The 24,610-nt window shown below is 37.9% G+C and overlaps 2 protein-coding genes across 2 annotated transcripts; one reads left to right on the top strand and one right to left on the bottom strand.

Annotated features, from left to right (window-relative positions):
• Positions 1-33: 33 nt before the first annotated feature.
• Positions 34-1,024, bottom strand: LOC135103265 (uncharacterized). Its single transcript, XM_064009327.1, has 4 exons — positions 848-1,024; positions 584-682; positions 341-448; positions 34-212 (listed from the first exon to the last, which is right to left on the bottom strand). The coding sequence occupies exons 1-4, from the start codon at positions 988-990 to the stop codon at positions 89-91; spliced, it is 474 nt and encodes a 157-aa protein (XP_063865397.1). The 5' UTR covers positions 991-1,024; the 3' UTR covers positions 34-88.
• A 10,079-nt stretch (positions 1,025-11,103) lies between these two features.
• Positions 11,104-12,412, top strand: LOC135104740 (keratin-associated protein 6-2-like). Its single transcript, XM_064012303.1, has 2 exons — positions 11,104-11,259; positions 11,457-12,412. Exons 1-2 carry the CDS (start codon positions 11,248-11,250, stop codon positions 12,033-12,035), a joined length of 591 nt encoding a protein of 196 aa, XP_063868373.1. The 5' UTR covers positions 11,104-11,247; the 3' UTR covers positions 12,036-12,412.
• Positions 12,413-24,610: the final 12,198 nt, after the last annotated feature.

The following is a 24,610-nucleotide window of genomic DNA, read 5'->3' as shown; positions in this document are numbered from 1 at the left end:
ACACGCAAGGCTATGGTTACAAACACCACCCAAAACATTAAGCTTGTTTATTATTTAACTTCTGGAATATGTACATGATTGGCTTCGCTCAAGTCCTTCTGCCTCGGATCTTGAGCTTGCACGCTCCGTTGCTTCTGCACTTGTACTTCAGTCTCTCAGGTGATCTTCTGCGTCTGAACGAGTGCGAGAGTTTAAGACCGTAGTTGATTCCGCTAAACCCAAGAAATTGAGGGAAAAGGTCAGCAAAACTGTTACACAGGTATGCATGCAGTACATATTGTAATCAATTATATTTGTAATTTTTTTTATATTCGTCTTTTCATTATCATTAATGTCTTACCTGCCACTGCTTCCCCAATTCTTTACTGCGCCAATGCTGAGAGCAGTTCTGTCATTAGGAGTGAAAGTGTACTTCAGTCCTGCATTGAAGTCAGTGCCGCTGCCCACCCTGGGGAGGAAGAACCGGGCGTGTTATTGTATAGACAGAGCAGTGGTATATGTGCGAATCGTTCACGATATACGAATCGCGCTTTTGAAGTGGCTGAAGCATACCACCTTGATAGGGAATAAGAAAGGCACTCACCCTCTGATTTTTGTGTGGTCTACGCCGAAGCTGCCACCGATGGAATGCTTAGAGTTCAGGGCATGATCGAGGTTAAGGTTGCCCGTGACCCTGCGCCCTCTGGGATTAAGAAAAAGTACGTTAGGAACTCCTTTTAATTTGTTCTGCACCATTTTTGCACCATAGTATAATTATAGTTAACATCACCCAACTCGAAATAAATGTGAACATATCAAGATGCAGCAGAGGTGTGTATTTTTATGAATAATGATGTATACTACTTACCCTCTTTGATCGTTAACGTTGACATCTCCCGAAACCACGGTCTGTCTCTTCTCTCGATGCTGGGCCACACTTGCGGCATAACCCTCCGTTACCACCAGTATTATCGGGAGAAGGAAAGCTACGACGATCCTGAAGAGCTTCATGTTGGCTACGTATGAGTGTGTGTCAATAATCCCTGCCTGTCGCCTTATATTCTCTTCGTTGGGACAACACACTAGGAAAATCTTTATGAGAAGTGAAGGAAGACGCCGGTAACGACACGTATCTTCAAGGACGAACACAAACTCAGCGTTTCGTAAAAAATTCCAGAGACAATTACCATTCAACGTGAAAACTCCAATTTAAGATTCATATAAGTTTTTCTGTCTATATATCTGGTTATGTATCAATCTATCACTGATCTATCTATCTACAGTATGTATATATCTATCTACATATTTCTTTATATATCAGCCTATTTACAAATCTACGTAAATTATCTGTTTACTGATACACTCAGCGTTCTGATTCCACATATTATTTAATTTTTTTCCATTGCGTACATATCCTATGCTTATTTTTTATTGTTACACTTAAAAAAAAAATTCAAACACGAATAAGTGACAAAATATGAAAAAACGCGTCTTGGACTTCCCGTACAGTTTCCCTTTCTGTGTGTTGTCACACCAAAACGTTTCAGAAGCGATTGCCAAAGGCTGCCGTACAATTTTCCGAGAAGACAAGACTGGTTTTGTGTACGTAGCCAAGGGAATTCCATAAACAATGATCATTACAGCAACATCCACTTACTAGTGCAACAAAGAAGAAAAAAAAAAATGGTGAGGATGATAAATTATAATGATGTTAACAATGGTGATGAAGGTGATGATGATGATGATGATAATCATAAGAATGATCATGATTCTCTCTCTCTCTCTCTCTCTCTCTCTCTCTCTCTCTCTCTCTCTCTCTCTCTCTCTCTCTCTCTCTCTCTCTCTCTCTCTCTCTCTCTCGAGAGAGAGAGAGAGAGAGAGAGAGAGAGAGAAAGCTGAAACGCTGAACTGATACGGAACTGGTACATCACTGATGTGTGTTGGGCTTTTATAATCTGCCTCTCTTAACTCATCATTTAATATAAGGAGGTAAAAAAAAAAATCACGATCGACATATTTACCAATGATGAAATAAACAGATAAAGAAATAAAAATACATAAAACATTAATAAAAAAAATAAATAAAAAGAGCAACGTGGTCAAGTTCACAATCTATTGTTCTCCCACTTTGGTATTAGTCCAGAATCCCTACATATCTACTCCTACTTTCGTGACAGGTATCTCATTGGCTCTAGCTGCTCCTGCTGTGCATTTTGAACCCATATATATATATATATATATATATATATATATATATATATATATATATATATATATATATATATATATATATATATATATATATATATATATATATATATATATATATATGTATATATATATATATATATATATATATATATATATATATATATATATATATATATATATATATATATATATATATATATATATATATATATATATATATATATATATATATATATATATATATATATATATATATATATATATATATATATATATATATATATATATATATATATATATATATATATATATATATATATATATATATATATATATATATATATATATATATATATATATATATATATATATATATATATATATATATATATATATATATATATATATATATATATATATATATATATATATATATATATATATATATATATATATATATATATATATAATTTTTTTTTATTTATCGCCTTTTTATCGGGAGTGCTGTTGTGCTATTACTCTCTTCCTTATTGTTGGTGGGGGGGGGTGCTTAAAAATTTAAACAGTGATTTCCGACAGAAAGTGAAGGCAGATTATTTAAACACGCATCAAAACTTATTAGAAAAAAAAAGTTTCGTCCGCTTCATGGAATTTCTTGGGAAACTGAAATTTACTTTCTTTCACACTTTCCTTCCCACCTGCCTTCTCTTCTTTTCACCCCCGTTTCTTAAAAAAAAAAAAAATCCATTGGTGCCATACACTGTATGGGGAGAGAGAGAGAGAGAGAGAGAGAGAGACAGAAAATATTATGTATTTGAAATTTTTAGAAGTTACCCAATCCAACAAGCTATTCTCTTTGAACTCAGATTTTCTGTCTTTTTCAAGACAAACTAATAAATAATGTGAGAAAAAAGATGATCTGCAATCAAAATATCAAGGGAGATCGATGTTTATTATAACAATAATAGTATAGTGACCATTGTCTTATTTTTTCCTGTCGTGTAATTGTTTGGGCGTCACATTAATCATTCCCGCAATGAGGTATTGAAATATGTGCCTCATTTTGTCTTCAAACGTCAAGGGGTATTCGGCATCACACAAATAACTTGGGCTTAGTGTTCGGGTATGAAACCCACAGTTGATGGTAAAGAATTCTTGCGATGTGAAGTTAAGTGTATGCACAATGCAAGTACATTTTATTTTAAAACGTTCTTGAGATAATATTGTTTTTCAGTCCTTGTCTATTAAAAGTTTAGCTGAAAACCATTGCATGAAAGATATGTAGCACCAAATTGCATAAATAAAACTGTCCTTTTTGTTTTGAAATAATAAGGACAAACAGGTGTTAAAAACGGCAGATTGTCCTTAATAGGGCAGACTCAGCAAGGCTACTTCACACTACACTACAGTCGTTGACTAGGACAAGAAAAAAAAAGTTAGAGAAGTATACAAAAAAATAAAGGATACTTATCAAAATTTTCATGTTCTTAATAGCAATTATAATGTCTATTCTGCAGACTTAATACTTTATCAATTGACTTTAGAGTAAGTCATCATGATGTCAAATTTAACTGAGAAAAGGGGAGAGTTAAGGAAGCACTGTCCTCACCCCCTCCAAAGTAAGAGAGGGACGTCCCCCTCTCCCTCACAAATGTGGCCATTATCTTATCTCGTATGGATGACAGATGTCCCTTTACACTTGGAAGATTTATATAATCAGAAGATCCTACCGACATTTTGGTAAGTGTGGTAATCAATTATTTTAGGAGAATTCTCGTAGCAGCTTTGAAGGCGTATACGTTGAGAACAATGGGTTTTAGTACTTGTATTATTTCTTTGCTGATGCTATCATTACGTGATTATTATCTATTTATTTGTTTGTATTCAATGTCACAATAATCGCTGTTTTCCGTTTTGGTTGCATCAGTTAGGTCGTGATGATCATATCTGCTCTTAGAGTTCTTAGTATAACCTGTGTATATTAGGTTGCTTTATCATATTATTGTTATTATCATTATTATTATTATTATTAACAAAAGTGTAGTAGTAGTGGTAGTAGTAGTAATAGTTGTAGTAGAAGTAGTAGTAACAACAGCAGCAGCAGCAGCGGTAATAGTAGTAGCAATAGTAGTAGTAATACTAAATTACTTGCAAGGAAACCACATAAAAAAATATTTTCACCTGCAAAGTAACCAATAATGCTGCTTGCTTGTGTGCTGCCTTGCCCTGCTATACAACACATTCAGCAACTGGCTTGAGTTGCTTGAATTGACTTATAGTAGTACTAGTACTAGAGGTAGTTGTAGTTCTGTTACCTTGAGGTAGGGGTATAGGAGCGCTGCTCCCTAATCATCTTACCGTCAACTCGCAACAGAAAAAAAAAAAATCAATATTATAGCCGAATGATTTATGGTTGTCATTGTAATTTATCATTTGTCCTCTCTCTCTCTCTCTCTCTCTCTCTCTCTCTCTCTCTCTCTCTCTCTCTCTCTCTCTCTCTCTCTCTCTCTCTCTCTCTCTCTCTCTCTCTCTCTCTCTCTTTCTTTTTTTCTTTTTCTCTCTCTTTTTTTTCTCTCTCTCTTTTTTCTCTCTTTTTCTCTCTCTTTTTCTCTCTCTTTCTCTCTCTCTCTCTCTCTCTCTCTCTCTCTCTCTCTCTCTCTCTCTCTCTCTCTCTCTCTCTCTCTCTCTCTCTCTCTCTCTCTCTCTCTCTCTCTCTCTCTCTCGTTGTTGTTGTTGTTGTTGTTGTTGTTGTTACTGCTGATATAGTTTCTCTTCGCCGTCGTCGTCGTCGCTGTTGTTAACTTTCATAATTGATGCACTCATACTGCAGTGAGAAGATATATATATATATATATATATATATATATATATATATATATATATATATATATATATATATATATATATATATATATATATATATATATATGAAAATCCATATCACTATTTCTGGTTAGTCAAAAATGATCGACTTTGATGCTGAAACATTTGAAAATGCAGTTACCTGTGTCACATTATCCGATTGCAAGGTGCAAAACACACCAGTTATGTAGCACGCCTTCCATTTTATGAGAAAAAATGGAAGGCGTGCTACATAACGGGTGTGTTTTGCACCTTGCAATCGGGTAATGTGACACAGGTGACTGCATTTTCAAATGTTTCAGCATCAAAGTCGATCATTTTTGACTAACCAGAAATAGTGATATGGATTTTCAAGAGTTTTTAAACGATTCCAATGACAGTTTAGCAAGTACTTTGCATTAACAATGTAAAAGCATCTATATGATCCCAGTCTGTTGAAAGTAGTCCTTAAAGTCTAATGTGTTTTAATAAATCAGAGTCGCAGGATGCGCCACTGACCCATTTGACCTCAGCAGTTATGATGACGCTGATTGCACTGTTTCGTACCCCTCCCAAATTCATGACACTGAAGAGATATTATGCCTTGTAACATGTAAGATATCTGTGTCAGTGATGGATTGACCACACAAGGACTTAATACCCATTTTTTATTTATTTATTTATTTATTTATTTATTTTTTTTTATCGGAAACAAATTAGCGGTCCAGATTCACAATCGGGACCGAGTTCGATTCCCCGGCCAGGTCAGAAGTCTTCGGGCGGACTTCTTTAATGTGTAACCCTTGTTCACCTAGTAGTGATTAGGTAGCTGGAGTAAGTCGGGGGTTGGCCTAATCATCCCGGGGTGGCCTAATCATGTCGGGTCTGGTCTTTCAAAGTTGGTCGGCTCCATGTGGCAGCCTAGTATCAGTATAAGATACTTAGGGTTAATGTGTTATTAATTATGCAATATGTATGTCGATATATTAGTCGATATGGACTTTCAGCCGACATGGTTGCCAATAAATAAACAGTAATTATTGTTATCCATTATTAAGATGGGAATGCAATTCAAAGCATAAGGGGTGATGTCATCCGCGGAGCCGACAGTTTCAGTTTCAGCTAGATAGCGTCAGATTGGCTTCAGGCAACATATGGCCAGAACAATGATTCACTGCAGCTGCAGGAGATCATCCACATCTTACTTCACCCTCCTCCCCTCACCAGGGAAGCGTGTTGTCCACCACATACTATTGCTCTTTTGGGAAGAGAGGCGCAGGGTATACGTATGCAGGGTGCCACACTGGACGTACACAAGGGAAGACATAGCTCCGCTTAGATGGCAGACAAATACCATATCCCCTCTTTATGATGTGTGTGTTGGTTTAAGAAGACTACAACCACCTACAAGTACAATGGCAGATGGATCACAAGAGGTGGTGGATCCGCCGAACATTCTTCCAACTTCGCCGCCATGGCAGATGAGAAAGAGCTTAGTCTCTGCCAACCACTGCGAGGTGAAGTTAGTCACAGTGAAAGCGCAAGATATTAATGAACGCCATCCTCTCTTCGAACGCCAACTGAAATCCTGAATAAACACATAGTACGTACTTACTTTGATGTGCCGACCACGCGGTGGCCAACCTCTATTTCAGTCCAATTATGTGCACTTAATCAGTTATGTTTTAGCCTGTTCTATCTCTTGCCATTTCGTTACGGGGTATATTGTGTGCAATTCAATAGGTAACAAGGTATCAGCAACTCGAGGCAGTGTTGCCATGCAGATGTCTTACCCCGTTATGGCAAACGCTCTGTGGCAGCCATCAACCTTACTCTTTTTTACCTCTTTTTTACCTCTATTTCTGCCTTTTCGTAGAACGGAATAGTTAACCTCTCTTACACAAATGGTGCCAATGAAGGTGGCAATCCGCGTTTTGACGTCACTCATTGTTAGTTTTTTTTCTTGTTCTTTGTTCCAAATCACCGAGCTTTATTCCAATATCCTTTAGATAGATAGATGAGTTAAGTTGACAGATAAATGTAGAAAGGTGGATAGATGCATAGACAAATATTTTTTCTGTGACCCAATTATACTGGTGTAAGTAAATACACACACACACACGCACACACACACACACGCACACACACACACACACACACACACACACACACACACACACACACACAGACACACGCGGACACAGACACACGCAGACACAGACACACGCAGACACAGACACACGCAGACACAGACACACGCAGACACAGACACACGCAGACACAGACACAGACATACACACACAGACACACGCAGACACAGACACAGACATACACACGCAGACACAGACACACGCAGACACAGACACACGCAGACACACACACAGACACGCAGACACACACACAGACACACGCAGACACACACACGGACACACGCAGACACACACACACAGACACAGACACACACACACACACAGACACAGACACACACACAGACACACACACACACAGACACACACACACACACACACACACAGATAGACACACACACACACACACACACAGATAGACACACACACACACACACACACACAGATAGACACACACACACACAGATAGACACACACACACACACATAGACACAGACACAGACACACACACATAGACACAGACACAGACACACACACAGAGACACACACACAGACACACACAGACACAGACAGATATTTTCCGCATGATTTTGGCAGTTGTGCTACCGTAAGCAAATGGAATCGTTAAACTAGGTAAAGAATTTAGTTGAGTGCAATGTAATCATGAGTACTTCTCATTTAGAAAGGGCGAGTGATAAATTTATCATAAAGCAATATTTTTTGTTTGCAGCAAGCATAATCAATGTAACTAAATGAAATGCGACGGTGGGGAGCCTGATCCTGACCTCACAGGGCAATGGACTGCCGATGCTTAAATCCAGGTTTGATGAGATTGCAAAGGTTGAGTACAGCTGCTTTAAACGGAACCCGATCACGAAAAATTTGCAAGGGAACACGTGCCTTAACCATCATCATACAATAACCTGTGAACTGAGGAAACGGAGAAACTGTTATGGATAGTTTCTAAAATCTTAGACTAGGAATGACATGAAATTTTTTAACTATCACATAATTATTCTTCTAGCCTTTTTAATAACGAAAGTAACGTGATATATTTAACCAAAAAAGATGGATATTGTAATAAGAATCAGGTAAAGGTATCTAGATACAATTGTCAATTCCTTTTGAAAATGACTTTGAAATATTCTCAGCCATTTTAAGTGAGGAATTAAGAACAAATAAATAAATGGGGAATTAAGAAAATAAAGACCATAAAACTGCAGAAAAAAAAAAAAACTGCAAGAGATACTATTAATCTGAAATGAATAGGAGGCATATTAGTATCTATTAGTATTCATTTATATATGGAGCATATGTCGTCTGCTGGATTGTTCCCGGAGGCTTCGATGGTTGATTTCTGGGATTTCGTAGAGCTTAGATCATTGGTTGCTGTCCATGATAGTCGAGGGAGGAGACGTATTTATATTACAAATAAATACGTGCCGTGATGTGGGATGTTGCCATCTCGCGTTGCTTTCCAGTGTATTTATAGACAAAGATGGATCTAATAGTCATCATGTAGACACTCCTCTACTAGCGTGTGATGGTAGAAAAAATGCCCTTCTCCATGTAATAAACTAATTCTGAATACATCAATGGATCATTCGCACTCGGCCACAGTCTCCCGAATGACAGGGCTTCTTTATCACTGTTAAGTTTATGAAGAAAATACTGGAAAGAATTATACGCACTTAACTAAAGGCAGGTGCAAATTATGAAAAAAAAGAAGTCTGGCATCATTACAGGATCGAAAACACTTGGTAATCACAGACTATCACAACCGACCTAGGGTGAGAATGTTCTTTACACTTCAGACCAAGATGGGGAGTGTAGTGAAACGAAAATGAACAACTTAAATTCCTATAAATAGTAATTCATCACGCTCACACCACCACTCACGCATGCAAACACGACGAAACAACACAGCCGTCACCACCAGTCCAGCACACACAACACTGTAAGCGCGCGCACACACACAAAAGTACAAGCACACAACAACGGAAAGACACAACAGAACAAGCTCAACTGAACAAGCACATAACCACACCCCAGGAACACACCATACACGCAGCACGCAAACTCTGCAAGCTACGCAGCAGAATCTGCCTGCCAACACACCTGCCACATCCTTTACACCTTGCCTAACACAGCCCCTGTACCCTACATACAGCCAGCACTGTCCCGTCCCCGGCACCACCCTCACAAATATCAAGTTCCCACCACCAAATATCAAACCCCTACCACCGAAGCACTACCGAATACCTTTTACCTAGTAAACCTGACACAGACTAACCACCATTCTTCATAGTAAGACTGTACGTTTTATAACGAAATGATCGGAAGAGTCATGGTTAGCGAAATTAAAATACGTAAAGTAAATAGTACAAGAAAACAAATGTTGACAGGAAGATAAGGAGTCATGGATATATATATATATATATATATATATATACTCGTATATATATATATATATATATATATATATATACATATATATATATATATATATATATATATACATATATATATATATATATATATATATATATATATATATATATATATATATATATATATATATATATATATATATATATATATATATATATATATATATATATATATATATATATATATATATATATATATATATATATATATATATATATATATATATATATATATATATATATATACATATATATATATATATATATATATATATACATATATATATATATATATATACATATATATATATATATATATATATATATACATATATATATATATATATATATATATATATATATATATATATATATATATATATATATATATATATATATATATATATATATATATATATATATACATATATATATATATATATATATATATATATATATATATATATATATATATATATATATATATATATATATATATATATATATATATTATATATATATATATATATATATTATATATATATATATATATACATATATATATATATATATATATATATATATATATATATATTAATTTTTTTCAACGCTGATCTCTCCATGACTCCTTATCTTCCTGTCAACACGCACACACACACACACACACACACACACACACACACACACGTATTACATTGAAAAAAATCATGAGTAATGGTACTGGATATTTTTTTCCAGTTATGTACATTTTCACAATTTTTACATAGACGAATAATATTTTTCTTCGCTTGTGGCGAGGCCAAAGCAGCCGAAGTGAAGGTTGCCTGAGGGCCCCGCCCCTCTCGCCAAGGTGAAGCCAACTCAGCAATAATCCTCTCCACCATTACCCTTGTCACTTTGTCACACTGATCAACCTTTTTTTTTTTCGACTATGCATATTGAAATACACACACACACACACACACACACACACACACACACACACACACACACACACACACACACACATATATTTAAAAATGCATAGTTCTCTCTCTCTCTCTCTCTCTCTCTCTCTCTCGAATGGTCGCCCCTCGCCCATGAGCGTCGACTCCATCAAATGACCACGACGGGGCTTCTCGATTTACTTGCACTCGAAGGTAGGGCTGATGGGCAGCACGTTATTATTCTTTGGCTACTCCACGATCGCTGAAAACTCCCATCTTCCGGTGGACTCAAACTGAGGTCAACGAACAGAAGTAACATAGGAACCAATCAATCAGTGAAAGTTTGATTAGCTTTCGTGCTTATAAGAGTGGCTTGGTATTAGCGGCCTCCACAGCAGTAAGCGTGAATTTTAGTTGCAGACTTTGCTTCTCGGCTCGCCACGCCCTTTCCTGGGGAAAGTACAGCTCAAAGCTTTACAGCGACAGCAGTGTTGGCGGCTACAGCGGCTGTTGACTGGCGCATGGGATGCGTGACTGATCCTTGCGGTGCCAGGGTCAGGAGGAAGTGGGCGTTGCGTCACTTGTAACAAGGTGTCACCACTGGGTGTGGTCAGGATGGGTGGCAACGACGATATATAGACAGAGGCAACGACTCCAGCGGCAGACACCAGCAGTCCAGCGCTTGCAGCAGCCATGAAGGTTTGGGTAAGTCGCCATCCATTCCTTCTCTTTATCATTTGCTCTGATTTCTTTTCTATTCATACTTCATATTTCCAGTAGTAAATATGAATAAGTTTCCTTCATCCAAAAGTTCATGTGTAAATATGAATAAGTTAACTTCATCCAAAAGTTCACGTGAGATTTTTGCAAAACGCCATTTAGTAGTTTACTGTTGCCCCTAGATCGTCGTCCTGTTGGCCGCCGTGGTAGCGGCAGAGCAGCACAAGCGTGCCGCAGCTCCTGAGCCCGAGCCCGAGGCTGAGGCTGAGGCTAAGGCTGAGGCCAAAGCAGAACCTGGCTTCGGCTATGGCATCGGTGGTTACGGTCACGGTATCGGTTACGGCTACGGTAGCGGTTACGGCTACGGTACCGGGTACGGCTACGGTGGTCACGGAATCGGTTCAAGCTACAGCGTAAGCTACGGCATCCCCACCTACAGTGTGAGTTACGGCCCTACAAGATACAGCGTCAGCTACGGTCACGGCTACGGTTATGGTTATCCTTCTTATGGCTATGGTTCTTACGGCTATGGTCATAGCATCCACAAGCGTGAGGCTGAGCCCAAACCCGGCTATCTTCTCGGTCACGGGCATGGCATCGGCATCGGGCACGGTTTCGGCATCGGCCATGGCATTGGGCACAAAACCAGCTACAGTGTGAGCTACGGTCATCCCACCTACAGCATTAGCTATGGTGGCTACGGCTACCCTTCATTCGGCTACGGACACGGTTACGGTTACGGCTATGGCTACGGCCGCTGAGAACAGGGAATAGGCAAGAAAAGACCCTTAACCGACGGAATCACGACTGACGGTGTCCTGCATCAACTCTCTTCATCTTTCTTTCCCTCTCTTTACCTCTTTGATTTCTGAACCCCCTGATGACCTTGGCAGAGACACATCTGTATGGCCATGGCTGACTTACCCCCCTCTCTCTCTCTCTCTCTCTCTCTCTCTCTCTCTCTCTCTCTCTCTCTTTCTTACACACACACACACACACACACACACACACACACACACACACACACACACACACACATACACACATACACACACACGCATTTAAAATAATGGTAACTTTTGTATCAAAAATGTGTTTCTGAAAAAAAAAGAAAATATATACATATATGCAAGTCGATTATGACAAGCTTTTTTTCACATCATTAATGATTAATATATATATATATATATATATATATATATATATATATATATATATATATATATATATATATATATATATATATATATATATATATATATATATATATATATATATATATATATATATATATATATATATATATATATATATATATATATAATTTGTGTGTGTGTGTGTGTGTGTGTGTGTGTGTGATAAATATAGATATTAGACATTGTTCGATCAAAATCTGAATATATTAAGCTATTCTACTGTAAAAACAGAAACGAAAAAGGAAAGAGAAAAGGATGGTGCACTATAAAACTGCAGATAGTAAAAACACAAGCCTACCGAAGCGCCAGGCTGGAGGTGACCATCGGTTTCCTTCTTGCACGAGATATCATCGCTTCAAATTCGCATGCAGCTGGATTTATTCTCTCAGGATCTACCTTTCACATGATCAACGTACCGGAAGCATTACAAATTATTGTGCGTGTTGATTTTCAGTCTCAAGGAATCCACATTGTTATTCCAACAATGTTATTACCGTACCGCACTGCTGAAAAGGAATCATATCGGGATTTTCACTACTAGTGGGTGAAGCATATGGTTAGACAGTCCCTTTGTACTGACTACTCAAAATAAAGTTAACCTGTCAGAAGACAAGCAAGCAAGCAATTGCCCATTATACAACCAACTATTAATTTCTACGTGGTCACAACATTCGCTGAATACATATTTTGAATTTTTTCCTTTTGCTCTTTGTCCTGCGTTACGAAAGCTTCGTCATTTTACAATGGTTACGGTATTATCTTTGAAGATTATATCAATTACACCATAGTGTTTACCATGTTCATTTCACTGACGAATTTGCAGTAAGTGTAAGAAAACTATTTATCCTGACGACATAATACAAATCACGATCTGAGCAGCATTAAGAGTTTCAAGTCACTTCATAATCATTATACATGTGCGTAGTTCAACAATAAATAAAACAGTGGATATGAACAAGAGCAAACCTTGGCCACATCCGTATTAAGTGCAAATATTATGAAATGCAGAAGACTGAGGGGGAAGGGGGACAAAAGGCCTGAAAAAAAAAAGTTACAAGAAAAGATCACAATAAAATAAATCGCTGCGAACACACACGCTACTAAGTTATAGAAAAAAAAATAAGAGCATTAATTCCTTGCACAAATAGCGTCATCCTTGAATGGGTTCTGGCAAATCAGAGCACGGAGCAACAGGAACAGCAACAAGCATCACTTGTCTTTATGATAAACTGTTCTATCTAATCTTAACTTAGAGATGTACGAACAAGAATGTAAAAACGAAGGCTTCATATAAATTCTGATCTGGTCCTTGACGTCTGACATGCGTCTGCATAATGCACCGTGTAATCAGTTTGTCACTTGCAACGGAGCTCGGCACCGATGTGGATCAACAATAGTAATCTTTAAAGAAAAATACAGTTATCCCTTCAGTTACATAAATTGTCTTCTACAATAATAAGTAATAAACTGCTCACTAATCCAAATTTTGGTGGAGGTGTGTTAAAAAATCAGCAGTTGTTGTTCGATCAATATGAAAAACCTGGAGAGAATAAATTTATAAACGGACTACCATATATATATATATATATATATATATATATATATATATATATATATATATATATATATATATATATATATATATATATATATATATATATATATATATATATATATATATATATATATATATAATGTGCGTGTGTGTGTGTGATAAACAAGGAGTCACAAAAATTGGCTGACACACTTATACGCATACACTCATACACACGAAGATAATCAGGAACAATGAGGAGTGAGATGAGTAAGAGGCATGTTAGTTGGGACGTGAGAATTATGAATTTCGAATTAACAAAGACAAGTGCGTGTCGTGTTTGCAGCAAGGTTGGTCGGTGTGTGATATTCCACTCTTGATGTCTTTTTGCCTAGTCACTGCGGCCTTGACGTGAAACGGGAAGGCAGTAGTTGAGCGGGATACACCGGCCTTCCAAACGCCCTGCCACTGCTCCCTCTCAACTACCGGCAAGAGGATACAGAGCTGACTGACTTCCAAAGGTGACATTACCGTGGCTGCTGGCGAGACCACCACCTCGCAGGCAAGCAGGTAGACTGACCTGTGCGTGACGATACATGGCAAGGAGTGCATGCACCACGTGCGTGTCGACAGCGACGTTCTATCTAGTGATGTTGTACCGGTGCTTCAGCTACAGAGTCACTATGAAGTACTCGAAGGTGTGGTGTAGTGCAGAATGGTGCGATAAGATGTCAATGCGTTGTGTGCTAATGTTAAGGCGATGTTTGGTTTGACGAGATGCTAAGTTCAAGTGAGATATGGTACGATGCGGTGTTGGGTGTGATGCGGCTGCCTGTGATATAAGGAGGGGTGGAGGAACGTGCGCTGTGACGTAATGTAAGGCGAGCAGTGATGTGACGTGAAGTGTAACGTTGTCGGGGTGTGGTAGTCACTGCGCCATAGTGTGTGTGTGTGTGTGTGTGTGTGTTGTGCGGTGGGATATACTGATGTGATGTGCACCAGTGTGTGTGTGTGTGTGTGTGTGTGATCTATTGATGTAATTTCCTGGCATGCGGTGTGGTGGGTTGAGGAGTGTTGGTGCTCTGGCGCGTGGTGTTGCAGGGCGTGGTGAGCGGTGGGTTATGTGAGGCGTGGCGTTGTGCCATTGTACTGATCATGAAAAAGAAAATACAACATCGACGAGGGTGAAAGCTAAATATTTACTGTTCTTAGCTCTGGAAGATGAGTTTTTTTTATTTGTTTATTAATCAGAGGAGAATGACCACAAGTTTATATATATATATATATATATATATATATATATATATATATATATATATATATATATATATATATATATATACGAGTATATATATATATATATATATATATATATATATATATATATATATATATATATATATATATATATATATATATATATATATATATATATATATATATATATATATATATATATATATATATATATACACACACACACACACACATACATATAGTGAGTGACGACACTCGCGCGAGGTCTGTAGAGTGGGGCTGATTACCGCGTTTTGGTAATTTCGTCCCATGATGGCGTTAGAGGTAATACTTTTCGAGAATTTCCTTATATATATATATATATATATATATATATATATATATATATATATATATATATATATATATATATATATATATATATATATATATATATATATATATATATATATATATATATATATATATATATAAGGAAATTCTCGAAAAGTATTACCTCTAACATATATATATATATATATATATATATATATATATATATATATATATATATATATATATATATATATATATATATATACGAGTATATATATATATATATATATATATATATATATATATATATATATATATATATATATATATATATATATATATATATATATATATATATATATATATATATATATATATATATATATAAGGAAATTCTCGAAAAGTATTACCTCTAACGCCATCATGGGACGAAATTACCAAAACGCGGTAATCAGCCCCACTCTACAGACCTCGCGCGAGTGTCGTCACTCACTATATGTATGTGTGTGTGTGTGTGTATATATATATATATATATATATATATATATATATATATATATATATATATATATATATATATATATATATATATATATATATATATATATATATATATATATATATATATATATATATATATATATATATATATATGTAATGGAAAATGGAAAAAAAAAAAAAATACAAAAAAAGAGAGAGATGCATAGATGAGGATTGAAGCTTCGGCGGATAGGCCCAGGATTAGGGCTGGACGGGGATCCGAGTACTGGACCCGAATCCCACCGATCCGAGGAAAGCTGACGCATCTGATTACCGACGCTGGTGCTCGAATCCATTGACACGAATACCACTCTCTGAGACGAATACTCATACGATTGCTCAGGATTTTCCCCTTTTAGCTTCGATATTCGATATGAATAAATATTCCGTTTAAAATCTAACCGTCTTTTATGAAAACTTAGTGCACCTTGTGTCATTTGAAATAATAAATCGTCAGCATTATTAACCACAAATTGACTTTTCAGTTAAAGTAAACCACTTATTTGCACATTGGCAGCCATGCCGACCAAATGTGCACCAATATGGAGCTACATGCAACAGACAAGGATGTGGTTGTCTGTTTGACTTGTAAAGATAAATTAAAGTACTGGAAGTACGACTTTCAATCTCATCAAACACCTCCGCACCAGACATCCCCTTGAATATGCCGAGCTGAAGGAGGAAAATGATGCAGGACACGATTTACCAAAACAGCCTAAGATGAGTGTACAACCAACTTTGGTTGACACTGTTACCAGAACAACACCATACAGAAGTGACTCGAATAAGAAGAGGGAAATAGATAATCTAGTTGCTGGAATGATTGTGGAAGATTTGCAGCCACTGTCAGTCGTAGAAGACAAAGGTTTTAGACGCCTTATCCATGGCCTTGACCCTTATAATTCCTGATAGCCACACTTGTACTAATATATATTTCGTCCTATAGCAACACGAATAAAGTGCATTGCATACTCCAAACAAAGTATACCTAGAATATCACCAACTATAGAACTAACAAATTAATACTCATTATTCAATACATAACAAAAATAAATTTGTGAAATATAATGATAACACATTGGAAGGTAAAATACGAGGGTGAGATAACTCTGTGGAGTGAGGCAACCAGCCGCCGTGGACCCGAGCACTGACAGGAGAGCTTGGACCCGAGTACAGGCAGGGATCCGTGAGCTGGCTGGGACCCGAGTACTGGCAGGGATCCGCGAGCGGCCTGGGACCCGATTACTAGCCGGGATTCGATTATTGCCGGGACCTGAGTACTGGCAGGGATCCGCGAGCGGCCTGGGACCCGATTACTAGCCGGGATTAGATTATTGCCGGGACCTGAGTACCGGGAGGGATCCGCGAGCGGCCTGGGATTGGATTACCAGCCGGGACCTGAGTACCGCTGGGACACGAGGATCGCGCGGATCCCTCTCTCTCTCTCACTCGTCTCCCCGCGCTGCAGGTACTCGGATCCAGACACGAATCCCACGGATCCAGCAAGCTCAAGTACTCGGATCCACGAATCCTAAAATGTCGGATCCTGCCCAGCACTACCCAGAATAGACTGGCGGACCACACAGATAATAGGAGAAGGCTGAGAAACCTCTGACCTCCAGTATATTAATACACTCTGATGATGATGATGATGTTGATTAATAATTTATCATATATATATATATATATATATATATATATATATATATATATATATATATATATATATATATATATATATATATATATATATATATATATTCACAATTGAATAAAAGTGATTTTTCTCTTAACAAAGTAAATTCTGTTTTGATTTGGTTTTATGGAAGCAGCCTAACTGTAGAAAACACTAATCTTTTAGGCTGGACGCTGCCCTCCGCCTCCCTCCCTCCAACACACACACACACACACACACACACACACACAGTTGATGGAGAGCCTCCCCTAAAAAAAAGCAGATGGATGTGACAGACCAAAACAAAGCCTCTTGAAGTTGTGGGAAAAACGATAGCGAGTGGTAAACTTACGATACAGGGCAGGGAGAAGAAGGGGTGATATGGCCGACTGGAGCTCTCTGCTCTGCTTCTCCACCTCTCTTCCCTCTTCCTTTACCTCCCGTCGATAGCAGCGCAGAAGGTGAACAAAACGAAAACTTTTCCTCTCCAAAATGTATCCCAAGTTAATTATTTGCTGCTCGATGTTTAAACCCATTCCGAAAAAAAAAAAAAAAAAAAAAAAAAAAAAAAAAAAAAAAAAAAAAAAAAAATATATATATATATATATATATATATATATATATATATATATATATATATATATATATATATATATATATATATATATATATATATATATATATATATTATAATTTTGAAATCAAAGCTTTGTGTCTGGCACAATCAAAAGCTTTTGATATGTCTAAGGCAACAGCAAAAGTTTTACCAAAATCCCTAAAAGTGGATGACTAAGTAAGGGTAAGGGAACACTAAAAGTGGATGACAGAGTATTTAGTGTTACAGTGAGAAATGAATTACACTCCTGTTTGTTGTGTGGGCACTTGTCTGTGTATGTATCATTTTATTAAATGAGACTGTGATCTGAGTTTTTTTTTAGAGTCTCGGACTCAGAGGATTATATTATGCTGCTATGCAGTAAATTATCCTTCTTTCCCGGGCTGTATCGTTCCTGAAATGGGGCAGAGCTTGTTTAGAGGAAAGTTGGATATTGTATTGCACAGCAGAGGGAGATAGTGTTCTACAGAAGTGGGTGAATATTGTCTTCTTGTTTGTGAGGGCGGTATTTTGTGAAAGATTGTAAACCTTATGTGTGTTTGTAGCCTGTTGCAACTGATCTTTCCAGGAACGATTCTTTCCCAGCTGTTAGAGTTAGTTGGCACTTGTAATATTCTGTTGCCCCCGTTGGTGGGTGAAACAGGCTGATGACCTCATTTGTATACTTCAACCCCCGCCCTCACCCTATCTGTTTAAAACCTGGACTGAGTCTACGTAGGAGGTAGCTCAAGCAAGTTTGTCGATTTGCGAGAGCAGTAAGAGGGGTGGATCCTGTGGTCGTAACAGAAATTAGCGACCTTGCCAGGATTGCCAGAAGCTTTGTAGCCATATGGGGGAAACAGTTGTTTGTTTGTTTCGTTGTTCTTTGTGTGCCTGCATTCAGCTTACGCCATGGAAGGACAAGCTAGTAGCAGGAGTGGCTCGAGACCTGAGTCTCTTGCCTCTGCCGGAGATGGCAGTGTATATCTGACACAGTGTGGGGACACATTTTCACAACTAGCGTGCACGAACGTGTTAGCCTTGCTCACATTGTTGGTGGATTTTCTCAGACCGAAGGCATGTTTGAGGAGATGAGATTTAAGTTGGAGATGAGGAGAATGGTGCTGGAGAGCTAGAGAAGCTAAAAGATTGGAGACTGAGAAAGAGGAGAGATAATTGAGGAGGCTTCAATAGGAAGCAGAAGCCGAGGAAAGGAGATTGAAGATTGAGGATGCTAGAGAAGCCAGGAGGCTTGAGGCGGAGGAGGGAGAGAAGGCGAGATAACTAGAAACAAAAAGAAGGAGAAGGAGAGAAAGTATGAGAAAGAAATGAAAATATTTGAGGCTGAAAGAGAAAAGGAAGAAGCTGAAAGGAATAGAATATCTGAGTTGGAGAAGACTCGAATAAAAGTTAATTCACCTCATGGTTTGAGGAGAGGAGAAGGATTAAGGGAGGATACAGTAGAATGCGAGATGGTGAGATGTTTGAAGTCGATACCAGAGTCTTATGAGAAAAAAAAAAGTGACAATGGTTTAGAAGGTTTGAGAAGGCAGTCGAATTTGTTTGGCCTCAGGAGAGATGGGTTGGCCTTGTTGCTAGTACTCGTATGCTGAAATGAAAGGCACTTGAAGTTTATGACAGGATGCCACTGGAGGACCTGGAAGAGACATGGAGGAGACATTCGAAAAGTGGATTGTTAGCGAGCAGGCCACTTCCTACTGCGAGTTGAAGGAGCTCATGGTGATAGAGCAGTTCATTAATGTGGCCGAGAAGGAATTGAGGCCGCTGCTCAGGGAGAAAAGGTTTAAGACCTTGAAGGAGGCAGCCACGTGGGCGGATGACCACGTGTTGGCGTGCCGGCAAGTGCCGAGTTGGATTGGCGGTACGTCTGGCGGTGTCAGTGATATTATGTCTGGTGGCGCGGCCAGGGCCAGTTTGTCTGGAAGTTCACGTGTTAGTAGTGGCTTTGGAAATAAGTCTGGGCGTAGGTAATAAGTCTCCACCCAGCCATCGACGGAGACAGACTGGAAGCATGCAACACAGCACTCCCAGGTACAGTATGCAATCCATGTTCCATTATTGCAAAAATACTGGGCATCTTAAATTCAATTGTCCAAAATTAGTAACAGCCCCAGCTTCCAAGACTTCCAAGAAGCCGGTGGCTTTGATTGTATCACACGACCGAGGTGTTGAGAGTGAGGAGATTCGGTCTGTATTTGGTTCTTGAGCAGTGGTTCCCAAACTTTTTCAGCTTGTTACCTAATTTAACATGCCACATTAAGCATATTACCCCTTTCACGAAATGTTGTCAGTATTGATATATATTGCTAAATTAAAACGCTAGAGATATTTTCTTTTTATTGTATTTGAACATTGTGCATCTCTAATGACTGTTGCCAAAGATGACCACCGTTTTGTCATATTTTGTATATATCGACTTAACAAGCGTGTAAAATGCACGAATTATATGCCATAACTCACTTAATGTTTTATGCATCAAAAAATACTTAAATGTTGTAATTATCATGTGAAGATACTATAAACCCTAGAAAGGACAGCTTTTTCAACCTGGCGAGTGATCTGCACAATGTAAACGAACCATAACTCACATGGGTAAAGGTGCCTGAACGCGCGCATTTACAATGATGGATATTGTTTTCCGCTTGCACAGTTTATTGATATATTATCATATTTTTAACATAACTTTCAGTCGCATATGAATCGTGAATATCATTAGTGATTCTTGTCGGAGAAGGGTAGGACACACCAGCATTTATATAAGGAACCTGTAGTGTCTCCAGCGTGTTGACAGTAATAACATAGGTGAAAGTGGTTTAAAAAACAAGACGGACTAAGAATCAGCTACATTGGTATTAGTAAATACTAACACCACGTTTCAAAAGCGAGTCTATTTCTGAGTATAACAGCACGGACGAACACATGTCCTCTGTCCGACATTACCGACATACACATATCTATGTAGTAGGTTCAAGTGGCTATTACGTTAGGTTAGGTAATGTTAGATTAGGTATTGCTACACCTCATTTAAGTTAGGTTAGGTAAAGTTTGGTTGGATTAGTTTCCTAAAGAGGGGTCCAGCGCGGGGGAATGCCCCCAGTTAAGTTAGGTTAGGTTAGTAGGTAATGTTAAGTTGGGTATTGCTACGGGTCATTTGGGTTTGGTTAGTTAATACTAGGTTACACCAGTGTCCTTAAGGTTAGGTGGCTGGGAGTAAATGCGCCGTGCGTCTGGCAGTAAAAATAGGGCTGCGCACTTGGTCACTTAAAACTGGATTGTTATTGAAACCTACTACACTTGCGGTGACCTGCTCGGTTGAACTGGGGGTCTGGGACCCCAGAGCCAGTGCCATATCATCTGCAAGAAGCGACGGGTATTGTGGTTTGTGTAACAATACAAAACAAAAATAAGGGATTTGCATAACATTTCCTCGGTATTTCCATATTTGTTTTTACCTCAAGAAACAGTAGGGAGGAAAAAATTAGTTGTATCCAGACCCTGTCATGATCGACATTATTACCCGAATCACGGGATGCGAAAGAATGGAACCAAAATAACCAATAATAATGGTTGGAAAAGACTCTAGAATGTTGCCACCACTATTTCGAGATTGATTTTGAGACTCTTCTCAGTTAATATCGGAACCACAAGCACAAGACTCCATAGCATGGGCTTAATAGCCTGATTCCAAACTAACTATAGTAGTTGGCATATAAAACAACATTTCTAGTATAGTTTTTAAAGCTCTCGGAAACAATTACTCCACTGCATACATTTGCAGAATATCTAGAACTCCTTGATCTTGTGGATCAAGTTGAAGAGATGAGGCTTCCCAGAGTTATTCCCAGAGACCTGCAAAATCTGTTTAATGTTTACATGAGACGCGTCCCACACCGCCTCTTTCCTTGGTCGGTGGGAACAAAATTTCTGTTAATTTTTGCTTGATAAAAGCTTATTAAAGGGGCTAGTTGCAATTTAATTGTGTTGTTGTAAACTTTGTTTTATGCTCTTTCTTTGGGTAGTGCATTCAGTTCGCTAGGTTAACAAGAAAGGGGGAAAATTCAAAGAATACACTAGGTTAGGTCCATTATAACTCGTCTGTTTCCCGTTCCCTTATCTTTATCCCTCTGCCTTTACTTTTTCTCTTCTGTCTTGCCACTCAGGCTGTTTACATAACAATATATATATATATATATATATATATATATATATATATATATATATATATATATATATATATATATATATATATATATATATATATATATATATATATATATTACCAAATATACACAAAAATAAACAAAACAAGCGTTTTGGCATAAATGACCAACTGCGAAGAAAAAAAAAATAATGACAATTGAGACCCGTGCGAAATGCATATGATTTATATCCTTCAAGGATACAGGAAGCCGCTCGTTGAGAGAGAGAGAGAGAGAGAGAGAGAGAGAGAGAGAGAGAGAGAGAGAGAGAGAGAGAGAGAGAGAGAGAGAGAGAGAGAGAGAGAGAGAGAGAGAGAGAGACAAAGAGAGAGAGAGAGACAGAGAGACAGACAGAGACAGAGACAGAGACAGAGAGAGAGAATCTACCGCATGGGCAACACAAAACTTAAGTCACAGACGTAATTAATTCAGCAGAGATGACTTAAAGAACCAAGTTGACTGTCCTGGATGCACGAGAATAACTAGTGCTACTCAGGTTACGTGGATGAACGTTTGTGAACACTAAATTTTTTTTTTCTTCAGGAAACAATTGTAATCCATCTTGAGTTCATCTACGGGACAGAGTATAACGTCGGTATGGATTTCAGAATAAATTTGCAACTGTTCTTTTTCTTATCAGAGATGCAATTTGAACTCTGAAATATAAATTAGTGGCAGGGCACATTTCCTGAGTCTGCTGACGCTCGCGAAAGATCCAGAATGATCGAGCTCACTCATACTTTTCTGTGCAAGTAGTTGAAGTTGCATAAACCGTTCGTTCTTCACTTCTTACACTTTGTTTTCATATTTGTACTTTAATGTGGCCGGTTACCTAGTCAATGTCGCAATAATAATAACAATAATAATAATAATAAATAATAATAATGATGATGATGATCCAAAACATCTACAACACTGGTTTCAAAAGGTAAAGCTTGCTGTCACGAAATTAATTTAAACACTAATGCAACTCATATTTGTTTTTCGCAGCGGGCAAGAGTAGGGATTATACATTTGATACTGCGACAGATTACTACAACCATTTCGCTTTTGCAATAATGAAATAGTGCAACGAGTATCCATAATATACTTAATTAATTAAGGAATAGAATGACCCTTTAATACAGTACCTAATACGAAAAAAAATATATGGTTAAAGCCCAACTTGCCTCAAATAGCATGGATATTACCCATTTACGTAGTGCTAGGCCTTGCAGCATCACTCAAAGGCAATCAAGCAGTCGTGAAATCGTTGGATAGCTGAGCGTGTGTAATGAGTATAGTGTTTTTCACAATTCTTTCGCACAAATCCTTTCGCACAAATCTTTCGCACCAAAAAGGAGTAATATAGCCATTTATTTTTGTTGGTGAAATAATTTGCTATAACTTCAAGAAAGATGGGTATCAGGGTAGTTTATACACGGTGCATATAACTATACATCTGTACATCAATACATTTACATACCTTTAAAATCCTCCCCCCCCCCTCTCTCTCTCTCTCTCTCTCTCTCTCTCTCTCTCTCTCTCTCTCTCTCTCTCTCTCTCTCTCTCGAATGATCGGCCCTCGCCCATGCAGAAGCCTTCCGTGTGTGTGTGTGTGTGTGTGTGTGTGTGTGTGTGTGTGTGTGTGTGTGTGTGTGTGTGTGTGCTGCCACTATTTTGTCTGCTTGGTGACTGGCATGGCGTCTCCCGTTGCTAAGAGCGTGGCCTTCAGCTCCTCTCCCGCTGCGTTACCTCCTCAGTTCCTGAGGTTCATGTGTCACTCTTCTTTTATTATAAGTCTTATGGGATTGAAAAATCACATCTTACCTCAATAATAAACTGATAAAGAATACACACTGCCCATAGCGTGACATTCGTGTATACGTAGAATGGCTCTAGACGGCATCCGGACTCCGGCCTCCACTTATTCCACACACCGACAAGTTACGTGGACACAAGGCAAAACAAGTCCACGGGGAGCCGAAGGTAGCTGAGATGAAAAGAAAGGAAAAGGAGGAGCGA

The sequence above is a fragment of the Scylla paramamosain genome, chromosome 1 (assembly GCF_035594125.1).
Source record: "Scylla paramamosain isolate STU-SP2022 chromosome 1, ASM3559412v1, whole genome shotgun sequence".
Classification (NCBI taxonomy): domain Eukaryota; kingdom Metazoa; phylum Arthropoda; class Malacostraca; order Decapoda; family Portunidae; genus Scylla; species Scylla paramamosain.
Note: the sequence above shows the minus strand (reverse complement) of the source record. Positions and strands in the feature narration are given on the sequence as shown.

Bases quoted from the DNA above. Each gene is read 5' to 3' on its own strand.
- LOC135103265 (XM_064009327.1), bottom strand. From the start codon at position 990: ATGAAGCTCTTCAGGATCGTCGTAGCTTTCCTTCTCCCGATAATACTG. The intron at 683-847 runs GTAAGTAGTATA...TCTTAATCCCAG, and splicing joins AACGTTAACGATCAAAGAGG to AGGGCGCAGGGTCACGGGCA. The intron at 213-340 runs GTAAGACATTAA...TCTTGGGTTTAG, and splicing joins AATTGGGGAAGCAGTGGCAG to CGGAATCAACTACGGTCTTA.